General features: G+C 43.5%; 1 protein-coding gene across 8 annotated transcripts in view; it reads right to left on the bottom strand.

The window, feature by feature from the left end:
- Nucleotides 1–5,057: 5,057 nt before the first annotated feature.
- med10 (mediator complex subunit 10) overlaps nt 5,058–27,094 on the bottom strand; it is a 35,785-nt gene continuing 13,748 nt past the window's right edge. For 4 of the 8 annotated variants that reach the window (XM_069914195.1, XM_069914197.1, XM_069914201.1 and 1 more), the window contains 3 exons: nt 25,493–25,595; nt 15,759–15,844; nt 6,512–8,007 (listed from right to left, as the gene is read on the bottom strand). In XM_069914195.1, coding sequence (XP_069770296.1) covers nt 7,881–8,007; nt 15,759–15,844; nt 25,493–25,595 — 316 coding nt within the window. In that variant the 3' untranslated portion in view covers nt 6,512–7,880. Of the gene's footprint in view, nt 5,552–6,511; nt 8,008–10,681; nt 11,414–15,758; nt 15,845–25,492; nt 25,596–27,094 lie in introns of those variants that run through there. The other 4 variants (XM_069914196.1, XM_069914199.1, XM_069914200.1 and 1 more) reach the window with 4 other exon arrangements.

Genomic DNA, 27,094 nt, shown 5'->3' with positions numbered 1-27,094 from the left:
ATGATGCCGCTTTAGTTGCCCATTCAGAGCCAGCTCTTCAGCGCTTGACGTCCTGTTTTGCGGAAACTGCCAAAATGTTTGGCCTGGAAGTCAGTCTGAAGAAAACTGAGGTCCTCCATCAGCCAGCTCCCCTCCATGACTACCAGCCCCCCCCCACATCTCCATCGGGCACACAAAACTCAAAACGCTCAACCAGTTTACCTATCTTGGCTGCACCATTTCATTGGATGCAAGGATCGACAACGAGATAGACAACAGACTCGCCAAGGCAAATAGCGCCTTTGGAAGACTACACAAAAGAGTCTGGAAAAACAACCAACTGAAAAACCTCACAAAGATAAGCATATACAGAGCCGTTGTCGTACCCACACTCCTGTTCGGCTCCGAATCATGGGTCCTCTACCGGCATCACCTACAGCTCCTAGAACGCTTCCACCAGCGTTGTCTCCGCTCCATCCTCAACATTAGCGACTTCATCCCTAACATCGAAGTACTCGAGATGGCAGAGGCCGACAGCATCAAATCCACACTGTTGAAGATCCAACTGCGCTGGGTAGGTCACGTCTCCAGAATGGAGGACCATCGCCTTCCCAAGATCGTGTTATATGGCGAGCTCTCCACTGGCCATCGTGTCAGAGGTGTACCAAAGAAGAGGTGCAAGGACTGCCTAAAGAAATCTCTTGGTGCCCGCCACATTGACCACTCACAATTCGGCGGGCAGCAACCTTCTTTGAAGAAGACCGCAGAGCCCACCTCACTGACAAAAGACAAAGGAGAAAAAACCCAACACCCAACCCCAACCAACAAATTTTCCCCTGCAACCGTGTCTGCCTGTCCCGCATCGGACTTGTCAGCCACAAATAAGCCTGCAGCTGACGTGGACATTTACCCCCCTCCATAAATCTTCGTCCATGAAGCCAAGCCAAAAGAAAATGAATTCATATATTTTTCTTTAAAATAACATTTTTAAAGTATACTGCAGTTCAATTTTTGTGAATACATCAGTTTCAGCTTATATTATTACCTTTGCTCCTTAACATACTCTAGGCCAATATTTCTCAACCTGATGCTTTGTTACAGTGACACGGGGAAGATGTATATTACTGATGTAATAAACAAGTATAGTTGAAAATAAGCTGGTCATTTTGCTATAAAACCCAAATATTTCTTTAAATAAAATTCCCACCAAAACAAAAAAAAAATGCCTGCTGATGGTCTGATCAAGGGAGTTTGTTATAGGTAGTCCAGTCAGTAAAGGAAGATGCAAGATGGCCTGTGAGTGATAAAGATTGAGAACGACTGCTCTGAGCTATTTGTAGTCTTTGGAAGTATAATAATTAAAGAAGCATTAATATAGAAAGGGAGAAATGAAAACAATTTAAATTAACTACCGGTATATCAGACTTCCAAACCCAAGATATTTTTGATATGGAAATACAGAACAAGATTTCAAAAATAAATCAGCATGGTTGCCAAAGATTTGCTTTATAGTACATAAATGAATGTGCAATTTCAATTGGAGACACAACTTGAAAGCAGATTCAATAGTAATATTCAAAATTGTACAAAAACTAGAAGAGCTTCAATTCGTGAGAAAGAATCTGGAGAATTTAATTATTATTTTCTTTAAGAAAGCAGGCACAGACTAAGTGAGGCAAATAGACAGGCTGTGTTGTATGATTCTGCATTTATAACATTTTAAGAATATATGTTGAAGGTCACTTGATTGCTTAGAGCTTTTTTGCAACACACCCAGAACATTTGTATTTGATCTGCTTGTTCATGGGGAAAAAAGGTGTAACGTGTCTTGACTTAAGGTTAAGGTAAGGTACTTTTGATTCTGTTTGTTATCCAGCAATCTGCACATAAAGACCTTGACAAAAAAAATATTTTCTTTGTTAATTTAGCTTAGAAGAACTTTTTTTTGAGACTCATGATGATAATAATTTATCGTCATCCACTGGAACCATTTATCATGAATGAAGCTTTTTAGAAGTTTCATCACATCATTTGACTGCGGAAAGTCTGCAGCCAAGTCTAATTCAAACAAGACTTGGATGTACATCTACTAGAAGTTGTTTGGCAACATGAGGAACAAAACCACATCCCATGTTTTTACTTTCAATCCACAATTTACTGGGACAAATGCCTGTTACAGCTATTCTGTACTCATCAAACAAGTAATACATATCAGACATTCCTGATCTATATACTTAAGTCACTGAGCAATCATAAAAACCACACTGTGTATTTTTTGGATTATTAATAATCATAGCACAGATAGTATATATTCCATTCTTTGTGTCTGTGCCAGCTCTTTTAATAGCATCCAACTACCCCTTCTTCCTAATGGCACAGAAAAGTTCATCTTCATGTATTATTGAACATTGCATTATTGAAAGTTCTTCTTGAATATGCTTGCAAATTGATGACATTTCATATTCAAATAAATTTGCAACAATTGCACCTATTCAGTGAAACCTATAATCAGATATAGCACTCTGGGCATTTCCCAATGTGAGCGATATCAAAATTTTCTTACCTTTAGGTACTTTCACAAAGCACCTCATGGTTAGTCTGATCCATGCATGGGATCCAATGTGCATTGTTAGCTTGGATTCAGAATTGGCATGCCCAGTGGATAGTGATAAAAGGTTGCTATCCTAGCAGAAGGTCCGTGACCAGTGTTCTTCTGCAGGGATCAGTATTATGATGCCTGCTGGTTGCAATATGGATAAATGACTTGGATGAAAAATTAGCTAGGTGGGTTAGTAGGTTTGTAGATAACACTAAGATTGGGGAGTTGTGAGCAGTGTGCAGGACTATCAACTAATACAAGAAGAGATAGATTATTTACATATATGGGCAGAAAATGGCAGCTGGAGTTTAATCTGGACAAGTGTGAGTTATTGGACTTTGGGAGGTCAAATGCCAGAAGTATGGACTTAGTGGCAATGCTCAATTCTAAAACGCACGTGAGCAGAGGAACATGGGCCAAATCTATTCCTCCTTGAAAGTAGCCATTAAAATTGACAGTGTGATAAAGGCAGTGCACTGACCGGCAGAACATCTGGTACTTCGGTTAGGCTGTACTTCTTGCATGCGATTCTGATCTCCCCATTACAGGAAGGATGTGGAGGGTTGGGAAAGGGTACAGAGAGATTCACCATGATGCTGCCTGGATTGGAGACTATGAGCTATGGAAAGAGGTTGAACATGGGTTATTTAATTTGCACTTTCTAAGACATATGTGAGGAACACTAAGAATTTTTTCCCCAGGATAAAATTATTCCTTACTGGAGGACATGTGTTTGAAGTATTGGGGGAGGGGGGGGGGGCGAACAGAATTTAGAGAAATTTATATTTTTAAAAGAGGCTTCCAGATAGACACATGAATGTACAAGTATAGAGGGAGAAATATCATGTAAGCACTCATTAAATTTAAAAATGACTTTCGAATGTCACAACATACAGGTCAGAAACTTTTGTTCAAAGAACATACTTTCATACATGTAAATATTTAATCTTTTTCATTTAGATATTCAGCAGTTACAGTCCTACTGGCCCACAAGCCTGTGCCGCCCAAATACCCCGATTAACCTACAACCTCCATACATTTTGAAGGGTGGGAGGAAACTGGAGCACCAGAGGAAATCATTATGCGCAGACATGGGGAGAACGTACAAATCCTTACGGATAATAAAGGATTTGAACCTGGGACACTGACACTGTAAAAGCTTTGTACCAACTGCTACGCTAACCGTCCACTATTCATAACAGAGACCACAAATAATACCCTTTTCCACCACCCCTCCTGCAGTACAAGGAATCTCTAGAGAACAGATTATTTTACATAACAAATACTTATCACAAGATAACCAGGAGAAGTAGGCCCATTAAGTCTGCTCCACCATTCTAATCATAAGCTGATCTATCCTCCCACTCAGCCCCACTCCCCAGCTTTCTCCCCTTAACCCTTGATGCCTGACTAATTAAAAACCTGTCAGTCCTGTCTTAAATACACCCAATGACCTTGCTTCCTCAGCCACATGTAGCAACAAGTTCCATGACTCATGACACTTTGACAAAACAAAAATTTCCAAGTGTCTATATTGAATTAACACCCTTGCATCCTGAAGTTGTGCCCTGTTGTCCAAGAATCCCCTACCTGCCACATCTACTCTATCCAGGCTTTTCAGCATTTGAAATGCCTCCTTCTGTACTCCAATGAGTTCAGTCCAAGAGGCAACAATTGTTCCTCATATGCTAACCCTTTCATTCATGGTAAAGTTCGAGTAAATCTTTTCTGAATTCTCTCCACTGCCAGCATGTCTTTTCTCAAACAAGGGGCCCAAAAAAAGGAGCCCAAAATTGTACACACTACTCCAAGTGATGTCTCACTAGTGCTTCAGAGTCTTCAACATTAAATCCCAGTTCTTGTATATTATTCCTCTGGAAATGAATGCCAACATTGCATTCACCTTCTTCACCACCGACTCAATCTGGAGGTTAACCTTTAGGGTATCCTGCACGAGGAGTCCTAAAACCCTTTGCAACTTGGCATTTTGAATTTTCTCCATCTAAATAACAGTCTTATAATTTATTCCATCAATGTGCATGACTGTACACTTTCCAACATTGTATTTCATTTGCCCCCTCTTTGCCCATTTTCTGGACCTCATCTATCAAGTCTCCCTGCAGCCTTTTGGTATCCTCAGCTCCAACTGCCCTATCACCTTTCCTGAAGTCAACAATCAGCTCCTTAGCTTTGGTGACATTGAGTGCAAGTTTGTTACTGGTGCACCATTCAGCCAAGTTTTCAATCTCCAATCTCAATACAGACTCATCCTTTATACAATCCACTACCCTGGTATTGTCAGCAAATTTGTAGATGGTGTAATTATCATACAAAGCTACATGATCAGTGTAAGATCAGTAGAGCGGGGTGGGGGGGGGGGGGGGGCACTAAGAACACAGCCCTCCAGTATTGATGAAGATTGTGGTGAAGAAGTTCTTATTTGTATAACTTATAAGTAATGAAACACATTAACACAAAATTTCATTAAGCATTCTGGTAGCAAATAACTTTTTTATTACAAAACTTGCTGCATAGACCAGCAATATAGAAAATGAATTCATCATGTGTACTGGTACAAAAGTATCTCAAAATCAGTTTTAACTAAATTCATCTACCCATACATTTGTTATCCTTATATCACATATATCAACTAACTCCATTCAATACAAGGACAAATGCATCCAGAATGTAAAAAGGCATTTGCTTCTTTCTCAATTATATTCTGCTGTATTTCATATTTTGGAAACAAATGATGTATTCCTTTAAAGCAGTCAAGAATAATCTCTCAGGCTACAAAAAGCTAGCCACAATTAGGTTGGTTCCCAGGAAAAAGGAAGCAGTATAGTTCCACAAAATAAAACATTTTGGATCTAGCTACGTGGGTAGATGATCTTCACATCGGATAGCTCGGTACTTGGACATTTCTTCAGGAAAAACCTTGCTCAGTTCGTGAATCAGAAGACCCTTGAATTTCTGAAATAACAAAAATGGATTAATGACACAAAACTGAACATTACAACAGAAACAGGCCCTTCAGCCCACCAGGTCTGATTGTGATGCCAAATTAAACCAGTTCCATCTGCCTGCACATTTCCTGCCTGTTGATTTGTCTGACAAATGCCTCTTGCACATTGATGCTGTATCTACTTCTACACATATCCCGGCAGCACACTCTGGTAACCATCATTTTCTGAATGAAAACAAAAACAATTTTCTTACCTTCACCTTTGACCAGTGATTCTCAACCTTTTTCCCCATTCACTTGCCACCTGAAGTAATCCCTTACTAACCACAGAGCACCTATGACATTTTCTGCCATTGGTGCCTTGTGGTTAGAAAGGGATTACTTAAGGTGGTATATTGAGTGGAAAAAAAAGGTTGAGAACTAATGCCTTTGATCTATGCCCTCTGGTACTTGACATTTCCACCCTGGAAAAAAAAACTAATCTATGCATTTCATAATTTTATACTCTTCAGTCAGGTCACTCCTCAGTTTTTGATACTCCAGAGAAAACAATCCAGTTTCATTCAGCCTCTCCTTATTGCTAATATATTCCAATCCTGGTGAACTAAAGCCTCCATATCCTTATGTAAAGAAGCAACCAGAACTGCCACAATACTTCAAATGCAAAATCTCATGCCTGCCTCTATTATCTCAGGAGTCTGAGGAGATTTGGAATGTTGTGTTAATACTTGATCAAACTTCTACATGTGCACTGTGGAAAATATTTTGACTGGTTGCATCACACACTAGCTTGGAAATTTGACTGTCAGGATCCCTGAAGGCTCCAGAAGATAAACATACCTAGGTCCATCACAGGCTCCTACTTCCCATCCACTGGATACATGAATGTAAAGTGCTGCCTCAAGAAGGAAGTCAACATCGCAAAGACCCTCCCCACCCCCCCCCCCCCCCCACCACCCCATCACCTTGGTTACAACCTCTTCTCACTGTTTCCTTTGGGCAGAAGGTACAGAAGCCTGAAAACCAGCAATTCAAGGTTCAAGAATTGAACCTATTGGAAAGAAAGCCATCAAGATCGTGAACCTCCTTATTACACTAATCGGGAACTACTCCTACACCACAAGAGCAGTGGGCAATATTGCAAAGGAATTACTGTGAATACTTATTACCTATTTTTTTTTTAAATTATCGTCTCATTTTAATTCAATTAAGCATACTACTGCACTTTGTTTTTGTGATTTTTTTTCAACTACAGCAAGCAAGAATTTCAGTACATATGTATGTTGTACAATGTATATATTAAAAAATGTAGCCTCAAAAATATTATGCAGCTGCAACATGACCACCCAACCAATAAAGACAAGCATAGTCTATTCCTTCTTCATCACTCTTTACACTGTGAGGGATCTATGCACTTGCACCCCAAGATTCCACATCAATCATCCCAGGGTACTGCCATTTCCTACATAATTTCCTCGTGTATTTGACTTCCCAAAGTGCATCATCTCACACTTGTTCAGATCATTTGCATATATCTTATAAACACCTTTGATCCATGCCACAAAGTTTAAAACTAGCATTTTTTTTATATTTATCAAGTCATCATTTTAATTTGTGCTTTAATAATTAATACCTCAGGTTGTCTTGCTTCCTTCCTTACAGTTCACCTTCTTATCACAATATGAGAGAAAAGAAGGCAGGAATATTTTAAACAAAGTAACACAAAAGGGAGAAAGAAATAGCCGTTTTAATGATAGTCCGGGAAGAGTGATTTCTTCTGACATTGTAATGACAAAACAGTATAAATAGCATTAATTAACACAGATGTTCAGGTGGTTATCACTACATGAACCAGTTTAATCCCATTGTATTTTAATAAAAAGTATAAGTAGAAACATTTTACAGATAACATGGCTTAATTCTGACAAATTTGGAGCAGTCTATCCAATTCACAATGGCCTAATGGATACAATTTCCATTGCAGAGCAGAAGGAAAATGCTGGAAATTCATGGTAATGATTTGTTTCTCAAATAAATTTTGCTGAATCTTTAAGGTATTTTTTTTTTAAAGTATGAAAAACTCATTGGCTGCCCCATTTCTTTTTGTGAATTGGGGCATATTATGCCATAGAGAATATGATTAATGTATGCCCTTCCAGAGACAAAAACTTAACCTCATCCAAAAATAGGTTCAAATCAAGAGGACTAGACAAGAAAGTTCACCTTTTTGGTCATTTAGTTCTTATCTGGTAGACAAAGCCACAACAACCAAAGGAGATCTTGTCCTTTTTACTGCCATATTCACAACCTGAGAGGTTTGTAGGTTTCATATACCTTTTATCTTGCAAATCTGGCTCCTGTATACAGCTGCACCATGATGGATTGCTCCCCAGCAATCTGCCTCAAAGTAAACCAGGCTTCCAACAGCCATAATAGCCAGTGAAATAGATCAGGTAAATCACTGCTGCAATTAAATTTTATTGAATAAATATATGTGCAAAAATAACATATTTGCATACTGTTTTTGGATGCATAGTCCAAATCATCACCTTTAACTTACAACTTTGAGGCATTGGAGTTTACCAAATAAAAGTATACAAAGTATCTGTCCTTGGAATGGCTTCACAGATGAGCTCTGGTGATGTAAAAGGGCCTCCAAGTCTGAAAGTAGCACAAGCAATACACAGTACAAAAAGAGCATCTCTTGATAGAGCAACAAATCTCCACAAATTAACAAAACAAATCCATAAAATTCAAATGGTCACTTATTGAATACTAAAGGACACATCTACAACAATAACATACTCTGATGAGGTTTAGCCTTGACCACTTACATCTAATCCTCATTACCAAATGTGGTCACTAGAGATGAATTCCAAGTGAAGTTGTGCTTAACATCTAGGCAGCACTAATGAAGTAGGACATCAAGATGCCCCAGTAAAAATAATATCAATGGAAATTAAACAAGAACTTTTGTCTGATTTGGACTTATTCCTTTTGCAAAATAAAACTACCACCAATGCAGTCATTGTTGATCAATCACCAAGGACATTATTCAGGAGTTTCATGGGGCGATGTCCAAGGCCCAACTATTTTCAGCTGCTTCAAATATCATTCCTCCATTTTTAGGCAAGAAATGAGGAAACATTGAATCATGGCATGCATCAAAACAATCGGGTATGGGCTGGTAAGTAGCAAAAAGGATTTCCAACAAAGCAGAGTCTAACCATCTATCCTTTACATTCAACCTCATTATTACTGTCAAGATCCATACCACTAACATCATAGAATTAGAGAAGATGAGGTGCAAAGCAAGAGTCTCACTTGACATAAATTTTACTAAAGCTGGATTTTTTTATTAAGTGGTTTACTTTCTTTCACCCTACATCCATAATACTTGTCATTCTACAAGATGCAAATACCCATGACTACCCCTTTGACTTGGGAAAAAAAATGGGATGAGTCAAAGGAGAAGTTATTGAGGGTGAGGACAGGACGCGCCAGCCAGAGGATGATGGAGGGGGACTGATTGGGTCAGTTGTGAAGGAAAACACAAGGGTTTTGAGGCCTTCAGTATGAAATATAGAAGTGTATAGTGATTGGATGCTCTTGGTGAAGATGAGACAATCAAGTTCAGGGAACTGGTTGAAGTGATGGAGGGCATGTGAAGTATTATGGATGTAGGTGGGAAGAGACTGGACTTGGGGAGGGGGGGTATAAAACAGAGCTGAAACAAGTGGATACCAGTTCATTGGGGCAGAAGCATGTGGAAACAATGGGTCTACCGGGACAATTGGATTTGTGGATCTTGGTTAGGAAGAAGAACTGAGCAGTGCAGGGTTGCTGACCTATCTTGTCCAGGGGACATGGTATGTCAGGAAGCATAAAAATTATGAATGAGACTTGGATCTGCATGACAACAACAGAATTTTAGATGAGATTATGGTGGGTGGAATAGCCAATATTATGAACTAAGGCATGAATTATTGATCCTACAGCAGATGAGTTCAGGCAGGGGAAAAGCCATGCAGAGTTACAGAGTTGGGAATTGCTATGATAGTAACCAACCCTCTTTTCAATCTTCTTCAGCATGATGCTGAACCAAGCCATGAAAGACCCCAACAATGAAGACGCTGTTTACATCCGGTACCGCACGGATGGCAGTCTCTTCAATCTGAGGCGCCTGCAAGCTCACACCAAGACACAAGAGAAACTTGTCCGTGAACTACTCTTTGCAGATGATGCCGCTTTAGTTGCCCATTCAGAGCCAGCTCTTCAGCGCTTGACGTCCTGCTTTGCGGAAACTGCCAAAATGTTTGGCCTGGAAGTCAGCCTGAAGAAAACTGAGGTCCTCCATCAGCCAGCTCCCCACCATGACTACCAGCCCCCCCACATCTCCATCGGGCACACAAAACTCAAAACGGTCAACCAGTTTACCTATCTCGGCTGCACCATTTCATCAGATGCAAGGATCGACAATGAGATAGACAACAGACTCGCCAAGGCAAATAGCGCCTTTGGAAGACTACACAAAAGAGTCTGGAAAAACAACCAACTGAAAAACCTCACAAAGATAAGCGTATACAGAGCCGTTGTCATACCCACACTCCTGTTCGGCTCCGAATCATGGGTCCTCTACCGGCACCACCTACGGCTCCTAGAACGCTTCCACCAGCGTTGTCTCCGCTCCATCCTCAACATCCATTGGAGCGCTCACACCCCTAACGTCGAGGTACTCGAGATGGCAGAGGTCGACAGCATCGAGTCCACGCTGCTGAAGATCCAGCTGCGCTGGATGGGTCACGTCTCCAGAATGGAGGACCATCGCCTTCCCAAGATCGTATTATATGGCGAGCTCTCCACTGGCCACCGTGACAGAGGTGCACCAAAGAAAAGGTACAAGGACTGCCTAAAGAAATCTCTTGGTGCCTGCCACATTGACCACCGCCAGTGGGCTGATAACGCCTCAAACCGTGCATCTTGGCGCCTCACAGTTTGGCGGGCAGCAGCCTCCTTTGAAGAAGACCGCAGAGCCCACCTCACTGACAAAAGGCAAAGGAGGAAAAACCCAACACCCAACCCCAACCAACCAATTTTCCCTTGCAACCGCTGCAATCGTGTCTGCCTGTCCCGCATCGGACTGGTCAGCCACAAACGAGCCTGCAGCTGACGTGGACTTTTTTACCCCCTCCATAAATCTTCGTTCGCGAAGCCAAGCCAAAGAAGAATGGAATAAATAACTGATCTGAATTTCACTGCTAAGTCAATTGTGACACCAAAGTCACAAGTGGCAGGTTTAGCTCAACATCAGGGAAAAGGATGAAGTCTGTGGCCAAAGAAATCTGTGGCAGATCCTTACTGCCTTTTGTTTTCCCAATAATTAGTTGCTCCCAAGTTTCTATTCATCCAATGTTGGATAATGGTTATGCAGCATGACAAATCAGAAGAAACGAAGGGGTTGGGATAAATGTTGGTAAGACAGAACACTAGAGCCATGATCATATACACAGACCCCAAAGTTATGTTTCCAGAGAATATCCCCAAGAATCAACATGTAGATATGAAACGGGGACAAGGGCATATTGTCTCCATGGGCTTTAACTATTTTGACAAGGTCCCACGTGATAGACTACTCCAGAAAGTCAGATTACATGGGATGTAGGATAAGATGACCAAATGGATACAGAAATGGCTTGATGCTAGGAATCAGAGGTGCCGGATAAGATGACCAATTGGATACAGAAATAGCTTGATGGTAGGAGTCAGAGGGTGGAGTGGGTTGTTAATTTTCAGATTGGAGACCTCTGACCAGGTGTTGCGCTACAGGAATTGGTGCTTGATCCACTGTTGTTAGTCATCTATACATGGACCTATATGGATGACAATATAGTTGATGTGATTAGTAATTTACTGATGATACAAAAATTGGTAGTATTGTGGATAGTAAAGGTTATCTGAGATTACAACTGGATCAATAAGAACTGTGAGTGTGGGGTAAGGAATGGCAGATAGAATTTAACTCAATCAAATGCAAGACTACATTAGAAGGTTAAACCACATCTTCACTGTCCCCTCTGATCTTCCCCTCTCAGAGATGGAACACTGTCCTCTGTGGAGGGCTTACTTTGCACCCCCCCCATCCCTGATCTCAACAAGATCTGACGCCAAGCATTTCTTTCACTGTCTCGGCCTCTGGGCCCACTTCTTCAACAATGATCCACCAACTCCCACTTAGGGTCCCTCCAAGAAGAGGAAGTGGTAGCCCACTCCTCCTTTTGAAGGCCTCATTCTGGCCTTCTGCCTACTCTGGATCTTTTTGTTTCCAACTGCCCCTGAGACACAATCTGCCCTGACAATCACCTATACCAATCTCAGCCCTTCAAAATCACTGCTGTCCATTCTCTCTGCACCATTTTCAACCTCACTACCATACATGCAGTCGAAGTTAGTACTGCTATAGTCTGGTACTCTGACCTTTAGTTTTGCAAGGCCAGATGACAGCTCTCACACACCTCCTGACTTGATCGAACACAACCCCACCAAGAAACTTAGGCTACCATCTTCCCACACCATTACAGACCTTGTAGCTTCCAGTAATTTTGCTTCCACAGCCTCTAATCCTGCACTGTCTAGTTCTACCTCCTACCCAAGATCCACAAACCAATTGCCCTAGTGGACCCATTACCTACGCATCCTCTTGCTGGACCAAACTGGTATCACCGTAGATCAACTCCATTTAAATCCCCTTCCTCCCCCACCTTCCCCCTTACATCTGGGACACCTCACATACCCTCCAACACTTCTACATCTTTCCAGTCCCTGGGCTGGATCAGTTTTTACCATGAACATCCAGTCTTCCCTCGCCCATAAAGAAGGTCTCAAGGCTCACCTGTTCTTCCTGGATAACATACCTCACCAGTCCCTCTCCACCAACACCATTTCAGAATTTGTACTCACCCTCAATTGCTTCTCCTTTGATTAATCCCACCTTCTCCAAGTCAAAGGTGCAGCATACTCACATGGGTCACAGCTGCCTGTCTTTTCATTGGACACGGAGCAATGCATGCTGCAAGCCTATACAGGCAAGAATCAACTCTTCCTCTGTTACACTAATGACCACGGAGCTCATCGACTTTATCCACTTTGCTGCCAATTTCCACCCTGATCTCAAATTCACCTGGTCCATCTCTGCTAACTCTCTCTCTTTTCTCAATCTATCTATCTCCAGCTTGGGAGACAAACTATCTACAGACATAATCTATAACTCATCAACTCCCAGTAACCCCAACAATACTTCTGCCATCTAGTCTCCTGTAAGGATTCTATTCCTTTCTTTCAATTCTTCCATCTCCACCACATCTGTCCTCAAGATGAAGCTTTCTATTTGAGGACATCTGAATCATTCTCCTTCTTCAGAATGTGGCTGCCTTTTACTCAGCCCTCACCTGCATCTCCTCTACTTGCTTCAGATTTGCTCTGGCCCCTTCAACCCCCCCATCCCCCCCCCTCCCCACCCCCCCATTCAAGACAACAAAGACAGGGTTCCCCTCAATTATGTCATACTCATCTTCCCCTCTCCTCCACTTTCCAAAGGGATCACTCTATCTGCAACTCCCTTCCCACCAATCTGTATCCGCAAGAAGTGCTACACTTACACCTGCTCCATCACTACTATTCAGGGCCCCAAACAGACCTTCCGTGAAGCAACATTTCACATATGGATCTGTAGGGGTCATTGACTCCATCTGGTGCTCCCGATTAGCAGTCCTGTACATTGGAGAGACTTGACACAAATCGGGGAGATCATTTTGGTGAACACCTTACTGTCTGCTGCAACAAGTGGCCAACCTCTTCAATTCCACACTCCTTTGCCACATTGACATGCATGTCCGTGGCCTCATGCACTGCCAAGTTGAGGCCACCTAAAAATTGGAGGATCAACACCTTGTCTCAGCAGTCTCCAAACAGACAACAACAATAGCAACTTCTCCAATTTCTGTTAACCCCCTCCTGCCTCCCTCCAGCTTCCCACTGTTTTCCCTCCCTTCTCCTTTCTTAGCTTTCTGCCCTCTCCTGCTCTTCTCAATTTTTAAAAATATATTCTTCCCTCCCAAATGTATTCACCTATTGCCTCTTACCTGTTAACCTGTGTTCCTCCCCTTCCGTCCCTCACCTTTTTATTCAGGTGTCTGATTTTCAGAAGCCCTGAAGAAGGGCCCAGACCTGAAACATCAACTGCTTTTTGGTTTTCTAATGGATGCTGCTTGACATACCAAGTATCTCCAGCACTTTTGTGTACTGCAGTACAGGCACACAGGTTCTTGAAAGAGGCAGGAGGAGGGTAGCTGCGTGACATTCAGGAGAAGGAAAGGGAACAGGCAGGTAATACAGTCACCCCTGTGGCCATTCCGCTCAATAACAAGCATACCATTTTGGATACTATTGTGGGGAGGGGGAGGGTAATGATCGACCAGGAACAAGTATTGCGATCAGGTCTCTGTCATGGAGATGGGTCCAATGGCTAAGAAGAGCAGGGAGGTAAGAGGTGAGCTGTAGTTATAGGGGATTTCGTAGTTAGGGAGATTCTGTGGAATGGATTGAGATTCCAGGATGTTATGTTTCCTCTCTAGTACCAGGGTCCAAGATTCTCAGATCAAGTTCAAGGTATGCTCAGGGGGAAGGGTGAGCGGCCAGATGTCATGGTCCATGTAGGGACCAATGACATGAAATGTCACAAGGTCCTGCAAAGAGAGTTCCAGGAGTTGGGCGCAAAGCTAAGGTCGGAACTTCCATGGTTGTGATCTCAGGATGCTATCTATGCCACATGTTAGTGAGATGAGAAAAAGGTTAATGAAGCTTATCACGTAACTAAAGACATAATCCAGGCTGGCGTACTTTAGGTTTCTGGATCATTGGGTTCTCTTCCAGGGATGATGGGATTTGTTCTGAAGGGACGATTTACACCTGAACTGGAGGGGAATAATATCCTTGCAGGTAGGTTTGCGAGTGCTGTTCCAAGGGATTTAAACTAGATTTGCAGGAGGATGGGAAGCAGAGTGCCAGAGAAGACAAGGGTGTGGAGGGAGGGAAAAGATGATGTGAAAATTGCGTGTAATGTTAGAAATCAAAGGGTTCCACGTGGTGGAAATGTTCTCAGGTGCATCTATTTCAAAGCAATGTTTTGTAGGAAAGGCAGATGATCTTAGAGTGTGGATTGGCTCGTGGAATTATGACTTTGTGGCCTTTGGTTAAAGTTGGTTGCAGGAGGGGCAGGACTGGCTGTTCAATTTCCCGGGCTTCCATTGTTTCAGATGCATAGAACAGGGGGATGAAAAGGGGAGGAGTGGCATTGCTCATCAGGGAAAATATCACAACTGTGCTCAGGCAGGACAGCCAACTGAGGCTATATGGGTGGAGCTGAGAAACAGGAAAGGCATGACCACACTCATGGGGTTGTACTATAGACTGCCCAAATAGTCAGTGAGAATTGAGGTGCAAATCAGTAGAGAGATAACAGACAGATGCAGGAAACATAAGGTTGTAATAGTGGATTTTAACTTTTCACATTGACTGGGACTCCCATACTGTAAAAGAGTTGGACGGCTTAGATGTGTTCAGGAAAGTTTTCTAAATACTTGTATATATAGAGGTACCAACTAGAGTGAGAGTGGAAACTGGATCTCCTATCAGGGAACAAGTGAGGTTTCAGAAGTACGTACACGTATGCAATCCTTTATCCGGAACCCTTGGGGGACAGCGAGTCCAGAATTTCAGATTTTTCCGGATTTCAGAAAGCCAGATTTAAACCCACCCAAATTGTGCTGCCATATCCACCCCACCCCCTTCCAATAGTGCTGCCATCTTCCCCCCCACTTCGCCCACCCGACTCACGCTGCCGGTCTCCCCCCCACCTCGCACACCTGACTTGCGCTGCCAGTGCCCCCCCTCATCCGCCCAACTTGTTCTGCTGATCATCCCCCCCCCCTTTGCCCGCCTGACTCGCACTGCCAGTGTGCCCCCCCCCCCCCACCTCGCCTGCCCGATTCACGCTGCCGGTCTCCACCCCTCGCCCGCCCGACTCGGGCTGCCTGCCACCCTCGCCCGCCCGACTCACTCTGCCGATCTCCTCCCTTCGCCCTCCCGACTCACTCTACCGGTCTCCCGCCCGCCCGACTTGCACTGCCGGTCTCCCCCCCCCCGCCCCACCTCGCTCACCCGACTTGCGCTGCTGTCTCTCTCCCAACTTGCCGAATTTGGAGCTTTCCGGATTTTAGATGTCCAGATAAAGGATTGTGTATTATCTGTATAGGGGAACATTTTTGGTCCAGTGATCATAATGCCATTAGTTTCAAGTTAATTATGGTGATGGATAGGTCTGGTCATCAGGTTGAGATTCTAAACTGGAGTGAGGCCAATTTTTGAGGAAATGAGAAAGGATCAAGAATGCATGGATTGGCATAAATTGTTTTCTGGGAAGGATGTATGAGGGGAGTAAAGGACAAATCAAAAATGAAATTTTGAGAGTACAGAGCTTGTATGTTTCTGTAAGGGTTAAAGGCAAAGTTAACAAATATAGGGAACCTTGGTTTTCAAAGGATGCTGGTAATCTGGTTCGGAAGAAGGGAGAGGGAAGAAGGAAGCAGGTATCGACTACACCGAGCAAATGAGGTACTTGAGGAGTATAAAATGAAAGAAAAACTCAAGAAATAAATCAGGAAAGCTTAAAAAAAAAATGCACTGTAGCTTGGGCAATGTGAAGAAAAATTCTACAGGCATATTAAGAGCAAAAGGATGATATGGGACAAAATTGGTCCCCTAGAAGATTAGAGTGGATGACTATGTATTGAGCCAAAAAAGATGGGGGAGATCTTAAATGGAATTTTTTGCATCAGTTTTTACTCTTGAAACAAGCAGACAATGGAAGTTAGGAAAACATGCCATGAGGTCATGGACCCTATACAGATTAAAGAGAAGGAGGTGCTTGCTGTCTTAAATTAGGGTGGATAAATCCTCAGGATCTGAAAAGATATTCCTTCAGACCTTGAGAAGTATATTTAAAATGTCCTTAACTACGGGTGTGGTATTGGAGAATTGGAGGGTAGTTCATGTTGTTCTGTGGTTTAAAAAAAGCCCCAAAAGTAACCTTGGAAATTATAGGCCAGTGAGCCTGACGACAGTAATAGATATATTATTGGAAGATGTTCTAAGAGATTGGAAATACAAGTATTTGGAAAGCCAAGGACAGATTAGGGATAGTCAACATGGCTTTGTGCATGGTAGGTTGAGTTTACCCAATGCAATAGAATTTTTCGAGAAGTTACCAGGAAGGTTGATGAAAGAAAAGCTGTTGATGTTGTCCACGTGGACTTTAGTAAAGCTTTTGACAAGGTACCACATGGGAGGCGAGTCAGGAAGGTTCAGACATTCGATATTCATGGTTATGTAGTAAACTGGATTTGACATTGGCTATATGGGAGAAGCCAAAGAGTGGTAGTGGTTGATTGCTTCTCAGACTGGAGGCCTGTGTTTAGTGGTGGGTCTCAGGGATTGGTGCTGGGGCCATTGTTTGTCATCTATATCAAGGATCAGGATGAAAATGTGGTAAATTGGATCAGCAAGTTTGCAGATGTCTCAAATATTGGAGGTATTGTAGACAGCAAGGAAGGCTTTCAAAGCTTGCAGAGGGATCTGGACCAACTGGAAAAATGGGCTGAAAATAGCAGATGGAATTTAATGCAGACAAGTGTGAGGTGTTGCATTTTCAAAGTACAAACCAAGAAAGGACATATTCAGTAAATGGTAGGATACTGAGGAGTGCAGTAGAACAGAGGGATCTGGGAGTAGAGATTCACAATTCCCTGAAAGTGACTTTGCAGGTAGATAGGGTTGTAAAGAGAGATTTTTGGTATCTCGGTGTTCATAATTCAGTTTTGAGTGTAGGATTTGGGATGTTATGGTCAAGTTGTATAAAACCTTGGTAAAGCCAAGACTGAACTATTTTTTGCACTTGTGGTCACCTAACTAAATGAAAGATATCAATAAGATTAAAAGAGTGCAGAGAAGATTTACTGGGATGGTGCCTGGACTTCAGGAACTGTGTTACAGTGAAAGGTCTTTATTCCCTGGAACGTAGAAGAATGAGGAGAGATTTGATAGAAGTACTTAAAATTAAGTTGGGTAAGGACAGATAAATGTTGGTAGGCTTTTTCCATTGAATGAGATACAAACCAGTGGACATGGGTTAAGGGTGAAAGGGGAAAAGATTAGGAGGAATAGTCGGGGTAAACGTCTTCATAAGAGTGGTGGGAATGTGGAATGAGCTGACAGCTGAAGTGGTGAATGTGGAATTTGGACAGATACATGGATGGGAGAGATATGATGGCTATTGATTGGATGCAGGTCAGTGAGACAAGGCAGAAAAATAGTTTGGCACAGACTAGAAGGACTGAAGGGCCTGTTTCTGTGCTGTTATATTCTATGGGTCTAAATTTAGACATACAGCATGGTAACAAGCCCTTTCAGCCCATGACACCTGCCACCCAAATATACCCAATTGATCTACAACACACGGCACATTTTGATCAGTGGGAGGAAACAAGAGCACCTGGAGGAAACCCATGCAGACACAGGGAGAATGTCCAAACTCCTTAAAGACAGTGTGGGATTTGAATCCTGATTCCAGTCATTGGGCTGCAACATCACTGTGCCAACCGCTATGCTAACTGTTCCATCTCGTTTACTTAAGAACTGGCCAGTTCAGATGCAAGATTATCTAATTGTAACATTAACTCTGTTTTTAGTTCTCCACACATACTACCAATGAATGAATTTTGCCATCATTCTTTTTTATTTCATATTTTTAGCAATTGCTATCTTCTGAACCTCACTGCATTAGCAAGTCTGTCTGTCCTCTTTTATCTTCCTTCATTCTCACTCCTCCATACTGACCAAGAATGATTAATTAAAGGTGCTTTCAGGTAGCCTGAATGTAAATCCGCCTAAAATACCCGAATGTGGCTGTCGGGAGGCCACCTGAAAATGTAGTACCCGGCCCCAAGGAGCACTTACCTCCTCAGGAGGTATATGCTCTGGCTCGGTGCGCTCCCCCAGGCACCTGAAAGCAGCAAGGCTAAGCGGCTAGCAGCTTTCAGGTGCCTAGCAACAGATGGGCTGTTGACAGTCAGCTGGTGACCCACTGACGCCTACCCTCCCTGCTGCCGACGCCTACCCTCCCTGCTGCCGACGCCTACCCTCCCTGCTGCCGACGCCTACCCTCCCTGCTGCCGACGCCTACCCTCCCTGCTGCCGACGCCTACCCTCCCTGCTGCCGACGCCTACCCTCCCTGCTGCCGACGCCTACCCTCCCTGCTGCCGACGCCTACCCTCCCTGCTGCCGACGCCTACCCTCCCTGCTGCCGACGCCTACCCTCCCTGCTGCCGACGCCTACCCTCCCTGCTGCCGACGCCTACCCTCCCTGCTGCCGACGCCTACCCTCCCTGCTGCCGACGCCTACCCTCCCTGCTGCCGACGCCTACCCTCCCTGCTGCCGACGCCTACCCTCCCTGCTGCCGACGCCTACCCTCCCTGCTGCCGACGCCTACCCTCCCTGCTGCCGACGCCTACCCTCCCTGCTGCCGACGCCTACCCTCCCTGCTGCCGACGCCTACCCTCCCTGCTGCCGACGCCTACCCTCCCTGCTGCCGACGCCTACCCACCCCGCTGCCTGACAGCCCTCCAGCGCGGGACTACGGGGCTTGCCACAAAGCGTTCATTCGGTTTTTTAAAAAAACTACTTTGGGGCATTAGATTACATAACCAAAAACTCAGTAAAAAAAAAAGTACATTGCTTCCAAAACTCAGAACCTTGACAGTTGAAGGCAGGGCTGCGAAAGTTAGCACAATTAAATATTGACATAAATAAGAGGTCAAAATTAAAGGTCTGAAGATATCTCAAAAGAGATACAGGGCTTGGAGAGGGGAAGGGAACGCAGCAGGAGCCGCCTTCGCTCAGACGCGGCTCTCCTTCAGTTGACATGTTCGGGTGACAGAAAGGCGTTTTCTCCGTGGCCACCTGAATGTCCCAGCTACACTCCCCCATCCACATCTGCCAGTGCATTATCTGTGTCCGAGCACCTGAAAATGGCTTAACATTCATTCCTCTCAGTTAACACCAAATGCAACTGTGACACTTGGACAACCTTAGTCTCCACCCAATCAGATTCTCTCAATCTTTCCCAGTTTTTGCAACTTAAACTCTTGTTTATTCACCATTCTACCTCTGATGATCTCTGACCTGAAACAGTAATTCTGTTTCTCCTCTCGTTGACTGACCTGCTGAACGTACCCAGGATTGTCTGATTTTATTTTAGAAAACCCAACATGGGGTATTACATGAAAATAAATAATTAGCATCTTCAATCCTTTCATAGCATTTCAAACCTTGTTGCTTGGTTGCCAAATTCTTCTACAACTGTCATGTGCTCAGTTCCAGGATGCTCTCAATTAACAACATCAGCTACATGGATCCAAACAAGTTCTGTACATTGGAGAAAGTTAGCAGCAAGGGCATTGACTGACGCCATTCAATAAAGTTCAGGCCAGCAAGTTTCCATTGTAGCAAAGAACTAAGCTAAAAACCACCAATATAAGAGAGATATTAAAAAGAAACTTAGAAGGAACTTGTTTATCTTGAGTATTGGTAATGTTATTATCAGAGGATGAAGCAAGATATGTGGATCGTTATTTAGGAGAGTAAAGTAGGCAGATGTGGGAGAAGGAATAAAAGGACTATTTAAGACTGAAAAGCAGTGAGGTGGAGCATAAACTGGTTGAGCTAAACGATGTTTTGTGCTGTGCTCTTTTTGCATTTCAATACAACATCTCCTCGTGAGCTCCTCGTGAGCTCCTCGTGAGCTCCTCGTGAGCTCCTCGTGAGCTCCTCGTGAGCTCCTCGTGAGCTCCTCGTGAGCTCCTCGTGAGCTCCTCGTGAGCTCCTCGTGAGCTCCTCGTGAGCTCCTCGTGAGCTCCTCGTGAGCTCCTCGTGAGCTCCTCGTGAGCTCCTCGTGAGCTCCTCGTGAGCTCCTCGTGAGCTCCTCGTGAGCTCCTCGTGAGCTCCTCGTGAGCTCCTCGTGAGCTCCTCGTGAGCTCCTCGTGAGCTCCTCGTGAGCTCCTCGTGAGCTCCTCGTGAGCTCCTCGTGAGCTCCTCGTGAGCTCCTCGTGAGCTCCTCGTGAGCTCCTCGTGAGCTCCTCGTGAGCTCCTCGTGAGCTCCTCGTGAGCTCCCCGTGAGCTCCCCGTGAGCTCCCCGTGAGCTCCCCGTGAGCTCCCCGTGAGCTCCCCGTGAGCTCCCCGTGAGCTCCCCGTGAGCTCCCGGTGAGCAACATCTCCTAGTGAGCAACATCTCCTAGTGAGCAACATCTCCTAGTGAACAACATTTCCCTATGAGCACCTAGTGAGCAACATCTAGTGAGCTCCTCGTGAGCAACATCTAGTGAGCTCCTCGTGAGCTCCCCGTGAGCTCCCGGTGAGCTCCCGGTGAGCTCCCGGTGAGCTCCCGGTGAGCAACATCTCCTAGTGAGCAACATCTCCTAGTGAGCAACATCTCCTAGTGAACAACATTTCCCTATGAGCACCTAGTGAGCAACATCTAGTGAGCTCCTCGTGAGCAACATCTAGTGAGCTCCTCGTGAGCTCCTCGTGAGCAACATCTCCTAGTGAGCAACATCTCCTAGTGAGCAACATTTCCCTATGAGCTCCTAGTGAGCAACATCTAGTGAGCAACATTTCCCTATGAGCTCCTAGTGAGCAACATCTAGTGAGCAACATTTCCCTATGAGCTCCTAGTGAGCAACATCTAGTGAGCTCCTCGTGAGCTCCTCGTGAGCAACATCTCCTAGTGAGCAACATCTAGTGAGCAACATCTCCTAGTGAGCAACATCTCCTAGTGAGCAACATCTCCTAGTGAGCAACATTTCCCTATGAGCTCCTCGTGAGCAACATCTAGTGAGCTCCTCGTGAGCAACATCTAGTGAGCTCCTCGTGAGCAACATCTAGTGAGCTCCTCGTGAGCTCCTCGTGAGCAACATCTCCCAGTGAGCTCCCCGTGAGCTCCCCGTGAGCTCCCTGTGAGCTCCCCGTGAGCTCCCCGTGAGCTCCCCGTGAGCTCCCCGTGAGCTCCCCGTGAGCTCCCGGTGAGCAACATCTCCTAGTGAGCAACATCTCCTAGTGAGCAACATCTCCTAGTGAGCAACATCTCCTAGTGAGCAACATCTCCTAGTGAGCAACATCTCCTAGTGAGCAACATCTCCTAGTGAACAACATTTCCCTATGAGCACCTAGTGAGCAACATCTAGTGAGCTCCTCGTGAGCAACATCTAGTGAGCTCCTCGTGAGCTCCTCGTGAGCTCCTCGTGAGCAACATCTCCTAGTGAGCAACATCTCCTAGTGAGCAACATCTCCTAGTGAGCAACATCTCCTAGTGAGCAACATTTCCCTATGAGCTCCTAGTGAGCAACATCTAGTGAGCAACATTTCCCTATGAGCTCCTAGTGAGCAACATCTAGTGAGCAACATTTCCCTATGAGCTCCTAGTGAGCAACATCTAGTGAGCTCCTCGTGAGCTCCTCGTGAGCTACATCTCCTAGTGAGCAACATCTCCTAGTGAGCAACATCTCCTAGTGAGCAACATCTCCTAGTGAGCAACATCTCCTAGTGAGCAACATTTCCCTATGAGCTCCTCGTGAGCAACATCTAGTGAGCTCCTCGTGAGCAACATCTAGTGAGCTCCTCGTGAGCAACATCTAGTGAGCTCCTCGTGAGCAACATCTCCCAGTGAGCTCCTCGTGAGCTCCTCGTGAGCAACATCTCCCAGTGAGCTCCTCGTGAGCAACATCTCCCAGTGAGCTCCTCGTGAGCAACATCTCCCAGTGAGCTCCTCGTGAGCAACATCTCCCAGTGAGCTCCTAGTGAGCAACATCTCCTAGTGAGCTCCTAGTGAGCAACATCTCCTAGTGAGCTCCTAGTGAGCAACATCTCCTAGTGAGCTCCTAGTGAGCAACATCTCCTAGTGAGCTCCTGGTGAGCTCCTGGTGAGCTACATCTCCTAGTGAGCAACATCTCCTAGTGAGCAACATCTCCTAGTGAGCAACATCTCCTAGTGAGCACCTAGTGAGCAACATCTCCTAGTGAGCACCTAGTGAGCAACATCTAGTGAGCTCCTAGTGAGCAACATCTAGTGAGCTCCTAATGAGCTCCTAGTGAGCTCCTAGTGAGCTCCTAGTGAGCTCCTAGTGAGCTCCTAGTGAGCTCCTAGTGAGCACACATTCTAGTGGATTTACTGGAAATGTTTCTCTGGCTCTGCTTCACTTACCACTATTATTATTCTTCCTCAACATTTTATTCAATTTAGCCAACTCTCAAGTTCAGTTGTCAGTTTTTATCCACATTTCTCAATCACTTTATCTTTCCATTTTTATTCTGGTACCCCCCATTTTTTGAAAGTTGACATTACACCACTTCACTTTTAAGAAAGACCTAAATTATAAAAAATGCAAAAAAGTGAAAATAGCGCTTAGCGAGCTGTTAGGAGAGCGAGGGGCAGTGGGATCAGTGTGGGAACTGAGATGGGCTTTAAGTAGAGTGCAGGGCAGTGGGTTATGTGTGGGACTGAGAGCAGGCTGTTTGAGTGCGGGGCAGTGGGATCAATGTGGGAACTGAGAGCGGGCTGTTGGGTGAGCACAGGGCAGTGGGATCAGAGTGGGGATTGAGAGCAGGCTGTCGAGAGAGGGCGGGACAGTGGGCTCAAAATTTTTCATATATAAATTAATGGTAATTACTTCTTCACTTTACGCCATTTTGGCTTATGAAAGGTTTCATCAGAACTCTCTACTTTTGGATAGTGGGTGATACCTATATACATTTCCTTTGGCTTCTCCACAAAAAGTCTCTTACCAATCTTAGCAACACTTTCAACATTTCATTCTCTTTCTCCCATGCTTATCCATTTTTTCATAAGCATCACATTTATTATCTCTACCATCAAGATTCCTTTATTGCATCCTACATTTTATTTTCTCTATGTGGTAAATTGGATCAGCAAGCTTGCTCATGACACAAAAATTAAAGGCATCGTGGACAGCGAAGAAGGCTTTCAAAGCTTTCAGAGGGATCTGGATCAGCTGGAAAAGTGGGCTGAAAAATGCCAGATGGGATTTAATGCAGACAAGTGTGTGGTGTTAAGATTTTGGAAGGACAAACCAAGGACATACACAGTAAATGGTAGAGCACTGAGGAGTGCAGTAGAACAGAATGATCTGGGAATAGATACATAGTTAAACATGCTAGAACTTTATTCCATGGAGTGTAGAAGAATGAGGGGAGATTTGATAGAGATATTTAAAATGATGAGGGAATAAATGTAAGTAGGGTTTTTCTAATGATGGTAGGTGAAATACAAACCAGAAGACATGGGCTACGGGTGAAAGGGGAAAGGTTTAGGGGAAACTTCTTCCTCACACAGAATGGTGGGAATATGGAACGAGCTGCCATCTGAAATTGTAAATGTGGGCTCAATTTTAACATTTAAGAAGAATGTAGGCAGGTACATGGATGGGAAAGGTAAGGAGGACTATGGAATGGGTGTATGTCAGTGGGACTAGGCAAAAATAAAAGTTTGGCACAGACTAAAAGGCCAAAGGGGCCTGTTTCTGTGCTGTAATGTTGCATGGTTCAGCGTACACTTGCTTAGTCCATTGATTCGCTATGATACAAATTTAGTATCAAAGGTTTCTTATTTTCTTTCCAATTTAATCAGATTTCAATCGTTGAGAAATGTTTTAGATTCAGAATCAAATTACCTTATAAACTCATGTAATCGTCATTTTTTTTGTACCACTTTTTCAGGCCAAAAAAAAGGGGGCGGTCAACTTTTACACAGATCACACTTTTGACCTCATGAAATAGCTTTGTCATTCAGCGTTGTGAGCTCGCATGGCCAGGTCCTGGTGGTAAGTCAATGGTTGGGGCATTGAGAGCTCAGATGGGCAGGTGGCAAGGCAAGAAAACTGCAGTCGGGAGTTAGTATATGTGGGCGGCGGGGAGTCAGGTATTAGTATGTGTGGGTAGCCAGGGCATCAGGAGTTAGTACGTGTGGGCGGCGGGGGCAAGGATCAGCGGTCAGGAGCTTGGATGAGTGAATAGCCGGGATGTCAGAAATTCAGATGGGCAGACAGCTGGGGTGAGGATTCCAGTAGGGAGCTCAGCAGGGGGGGTGGTCGGGGCCAAGAATAAGGGGGAAGGAGGGGTCAACATTTATGCGAGTTATTCAAAAACAGCCGATTTTTGAGCCAAAAAAACAGGGAGGGGTTGACTATTAGATGGTATCGATGATTACACCACTATATACAGTACTCAACAAAAAGGTTTTCCAAATACATTGTTTCTTAGAGAGCCTCACAAAACAACATTGCATCAAAATGTCATGCCAAGTGTTTAACAGTTAATAATAATAAAAAGGGGATTTTCAATTTATTTTCTAAATAAAAAGGATTCAATGTTAAAATGTTTTTCTACTTTTGCTTCCAGACAACTGAGACTTATTGTCACGTGACCATGCTCTGTCACCATTCTAGATTTAAAAATTCATAGCACCAGAAAGTCAAACTGGGTTTCAAGCATTTTAATGCAACAGGCATTCACAATGGCTTCCTGCCATTAAATTAGCAAGTGGATGGGAATCAAATACTGACAGTCGCTCCAGCCTTATGGCATGGCAGCATCGACGGCAGGATCAGACCTGCAGCATATGCATCACAGAATGATCATGGCTACTATTCATCTTGGATTTAATACTAATGTTTTAAACTGGATTAAATCTAATTAAATATTCATCTTTGATAATCTCTAAGAATGCACTTTAACCACATTTTACATAACCATAATTGTATTCCGTACCTTCAAGGTATCAATTTTCCCTTTAACTTGCTCATTCTTAGCCAAAGCTCTCTCCAGGCATTCTTTGGTATAAAGTTGAGGATTTCGACCTTGATCAATGTACCTGTAATTGAAATTAATAATGTCTGTATTATCACAAACCTTTTCTAGGTATTGCACAAGTTATTACTCAAGTTTTGAGATGTTGGAAATGAAACAATGCCAAAAATGTTATAATGTTCAAAGCAATCCTGCATTCAAACACCCATTTTCAACTCCAGCTTCTGCATATCCATCATTTGAATCTAACTTCCACCATAAATCTCTTACTTTCAAATCCATATCTGTCAAAATTTGAGTTTTTTGTCAAGATGACTGTAATTTTTATCTATTCAACTAATACCCACATTTAGATTTGATTTTCCCTTCAAAATCTTTATTCTCTCCCATTCCTAACATTTTAAATATTGCAAACTATAACTTAAAATCCAAGGAACACCAATATTCTTATACCAGCATATAAGTATCACCATTTTATCACCAAAGGTGCATAGTACATCAGGCTCCATAAGCATATATCAAAATCCTTAATATCAACCAGATAGTAAAATTGGCTGACCTTTTATTATCATTTGCTTTAAAATCTTTCTTCAATACCCCCTCCATAATCCACTCAACAAGTACAAGCAGCAAACAGATAAACCAAAGTAAAATGTACTCCCAAATCCATTTGTTCCTTCATACTATTTTCTCCAAGATCATCCAGTTGGCATTCAGTTCCTTCAATACAGCTAAACTGATAATTATCCATTTTTCTCTCTCTCTATAGTTACGAGCCCAGAGAACTCCAAATCCCAGCAGCAATAGAAATTCACAAAGACACTGGCTACTTAAACAAAAGTTGCTTTTAATTTCCTTTAAATATAATAACAGGATCAATCTTTAATTTATTACTATTAGCCTAACTTAACCCCCTTCTAATTCTAAGTGCACATGTATGTAACGTGTATATGTTCAGGAAAGTTCTCTGTTTCACTGTCTATCATTCACTTTTCACTTCTTCAAGTTTACTGGTATCAGACAATTCTTATACTGTGCACAGAATTTAAAATTTATGAATTTTCACCAGGCTATGGTGCTTAAAAGTTAAATGGTTACTGCTCAAAAAGGTTCTTGTTAGTTTCAGAGAGGGATATTTGTTGCTCGTTGGACACACACAAACTGATTTCCTCCAATCAGTCACTTCAGTGTCTTGCTGAAGAAACCTGCCTCATCATGGGTTTTCCAAATAACCTCTTCTTCCAGATCACCACCAAGTTCCTCTTGTTTTCCTTATTTCAGGAGAAACACTCTAGTCTTGTAAAGACTATAAAGGGTTTGAACAGGCTGAACTCACAATTCATCTTCAAAATGGAGTTTTCAACAAGCCTGCCAGCTTGCCATGTTGCAGTCTCAATTGCTACTGTAGAACTGACTTCTCTCTCTCTCTCTCTCTCTCTCTCTCTCTCTCTCTCTCTCACTCCAAGATAAATCACCTGTTTGTTTTTACCTGTTTGTAAAAACCATGACTTCTTACAGGGCTCCAAACCCAATATTTGAAAGATCTTATCAGTGTCTCTGAAC

This window comes from Narcine bancroftii, chromosome 1 (genome assembly GCF_036971445.1).
Source record: "Narcine bancroftii isolate sNarBan1 chromosome 1, sNarBan1.hap1, whole genome shotgun sequence".
In the NCBI taxonomy this organism is placed as follows: domain Eukaryota; kingdom Metazoa; phylum Chordata; class Chondrichthyes; order Torpediniformes; family Narcinidae; genus Narcine; species Narcine bancroftii.
Note: the sequence above shows the minus strand (reverse complement) of the source record. Positions and strands in the feature narration are given on the sequence as shown.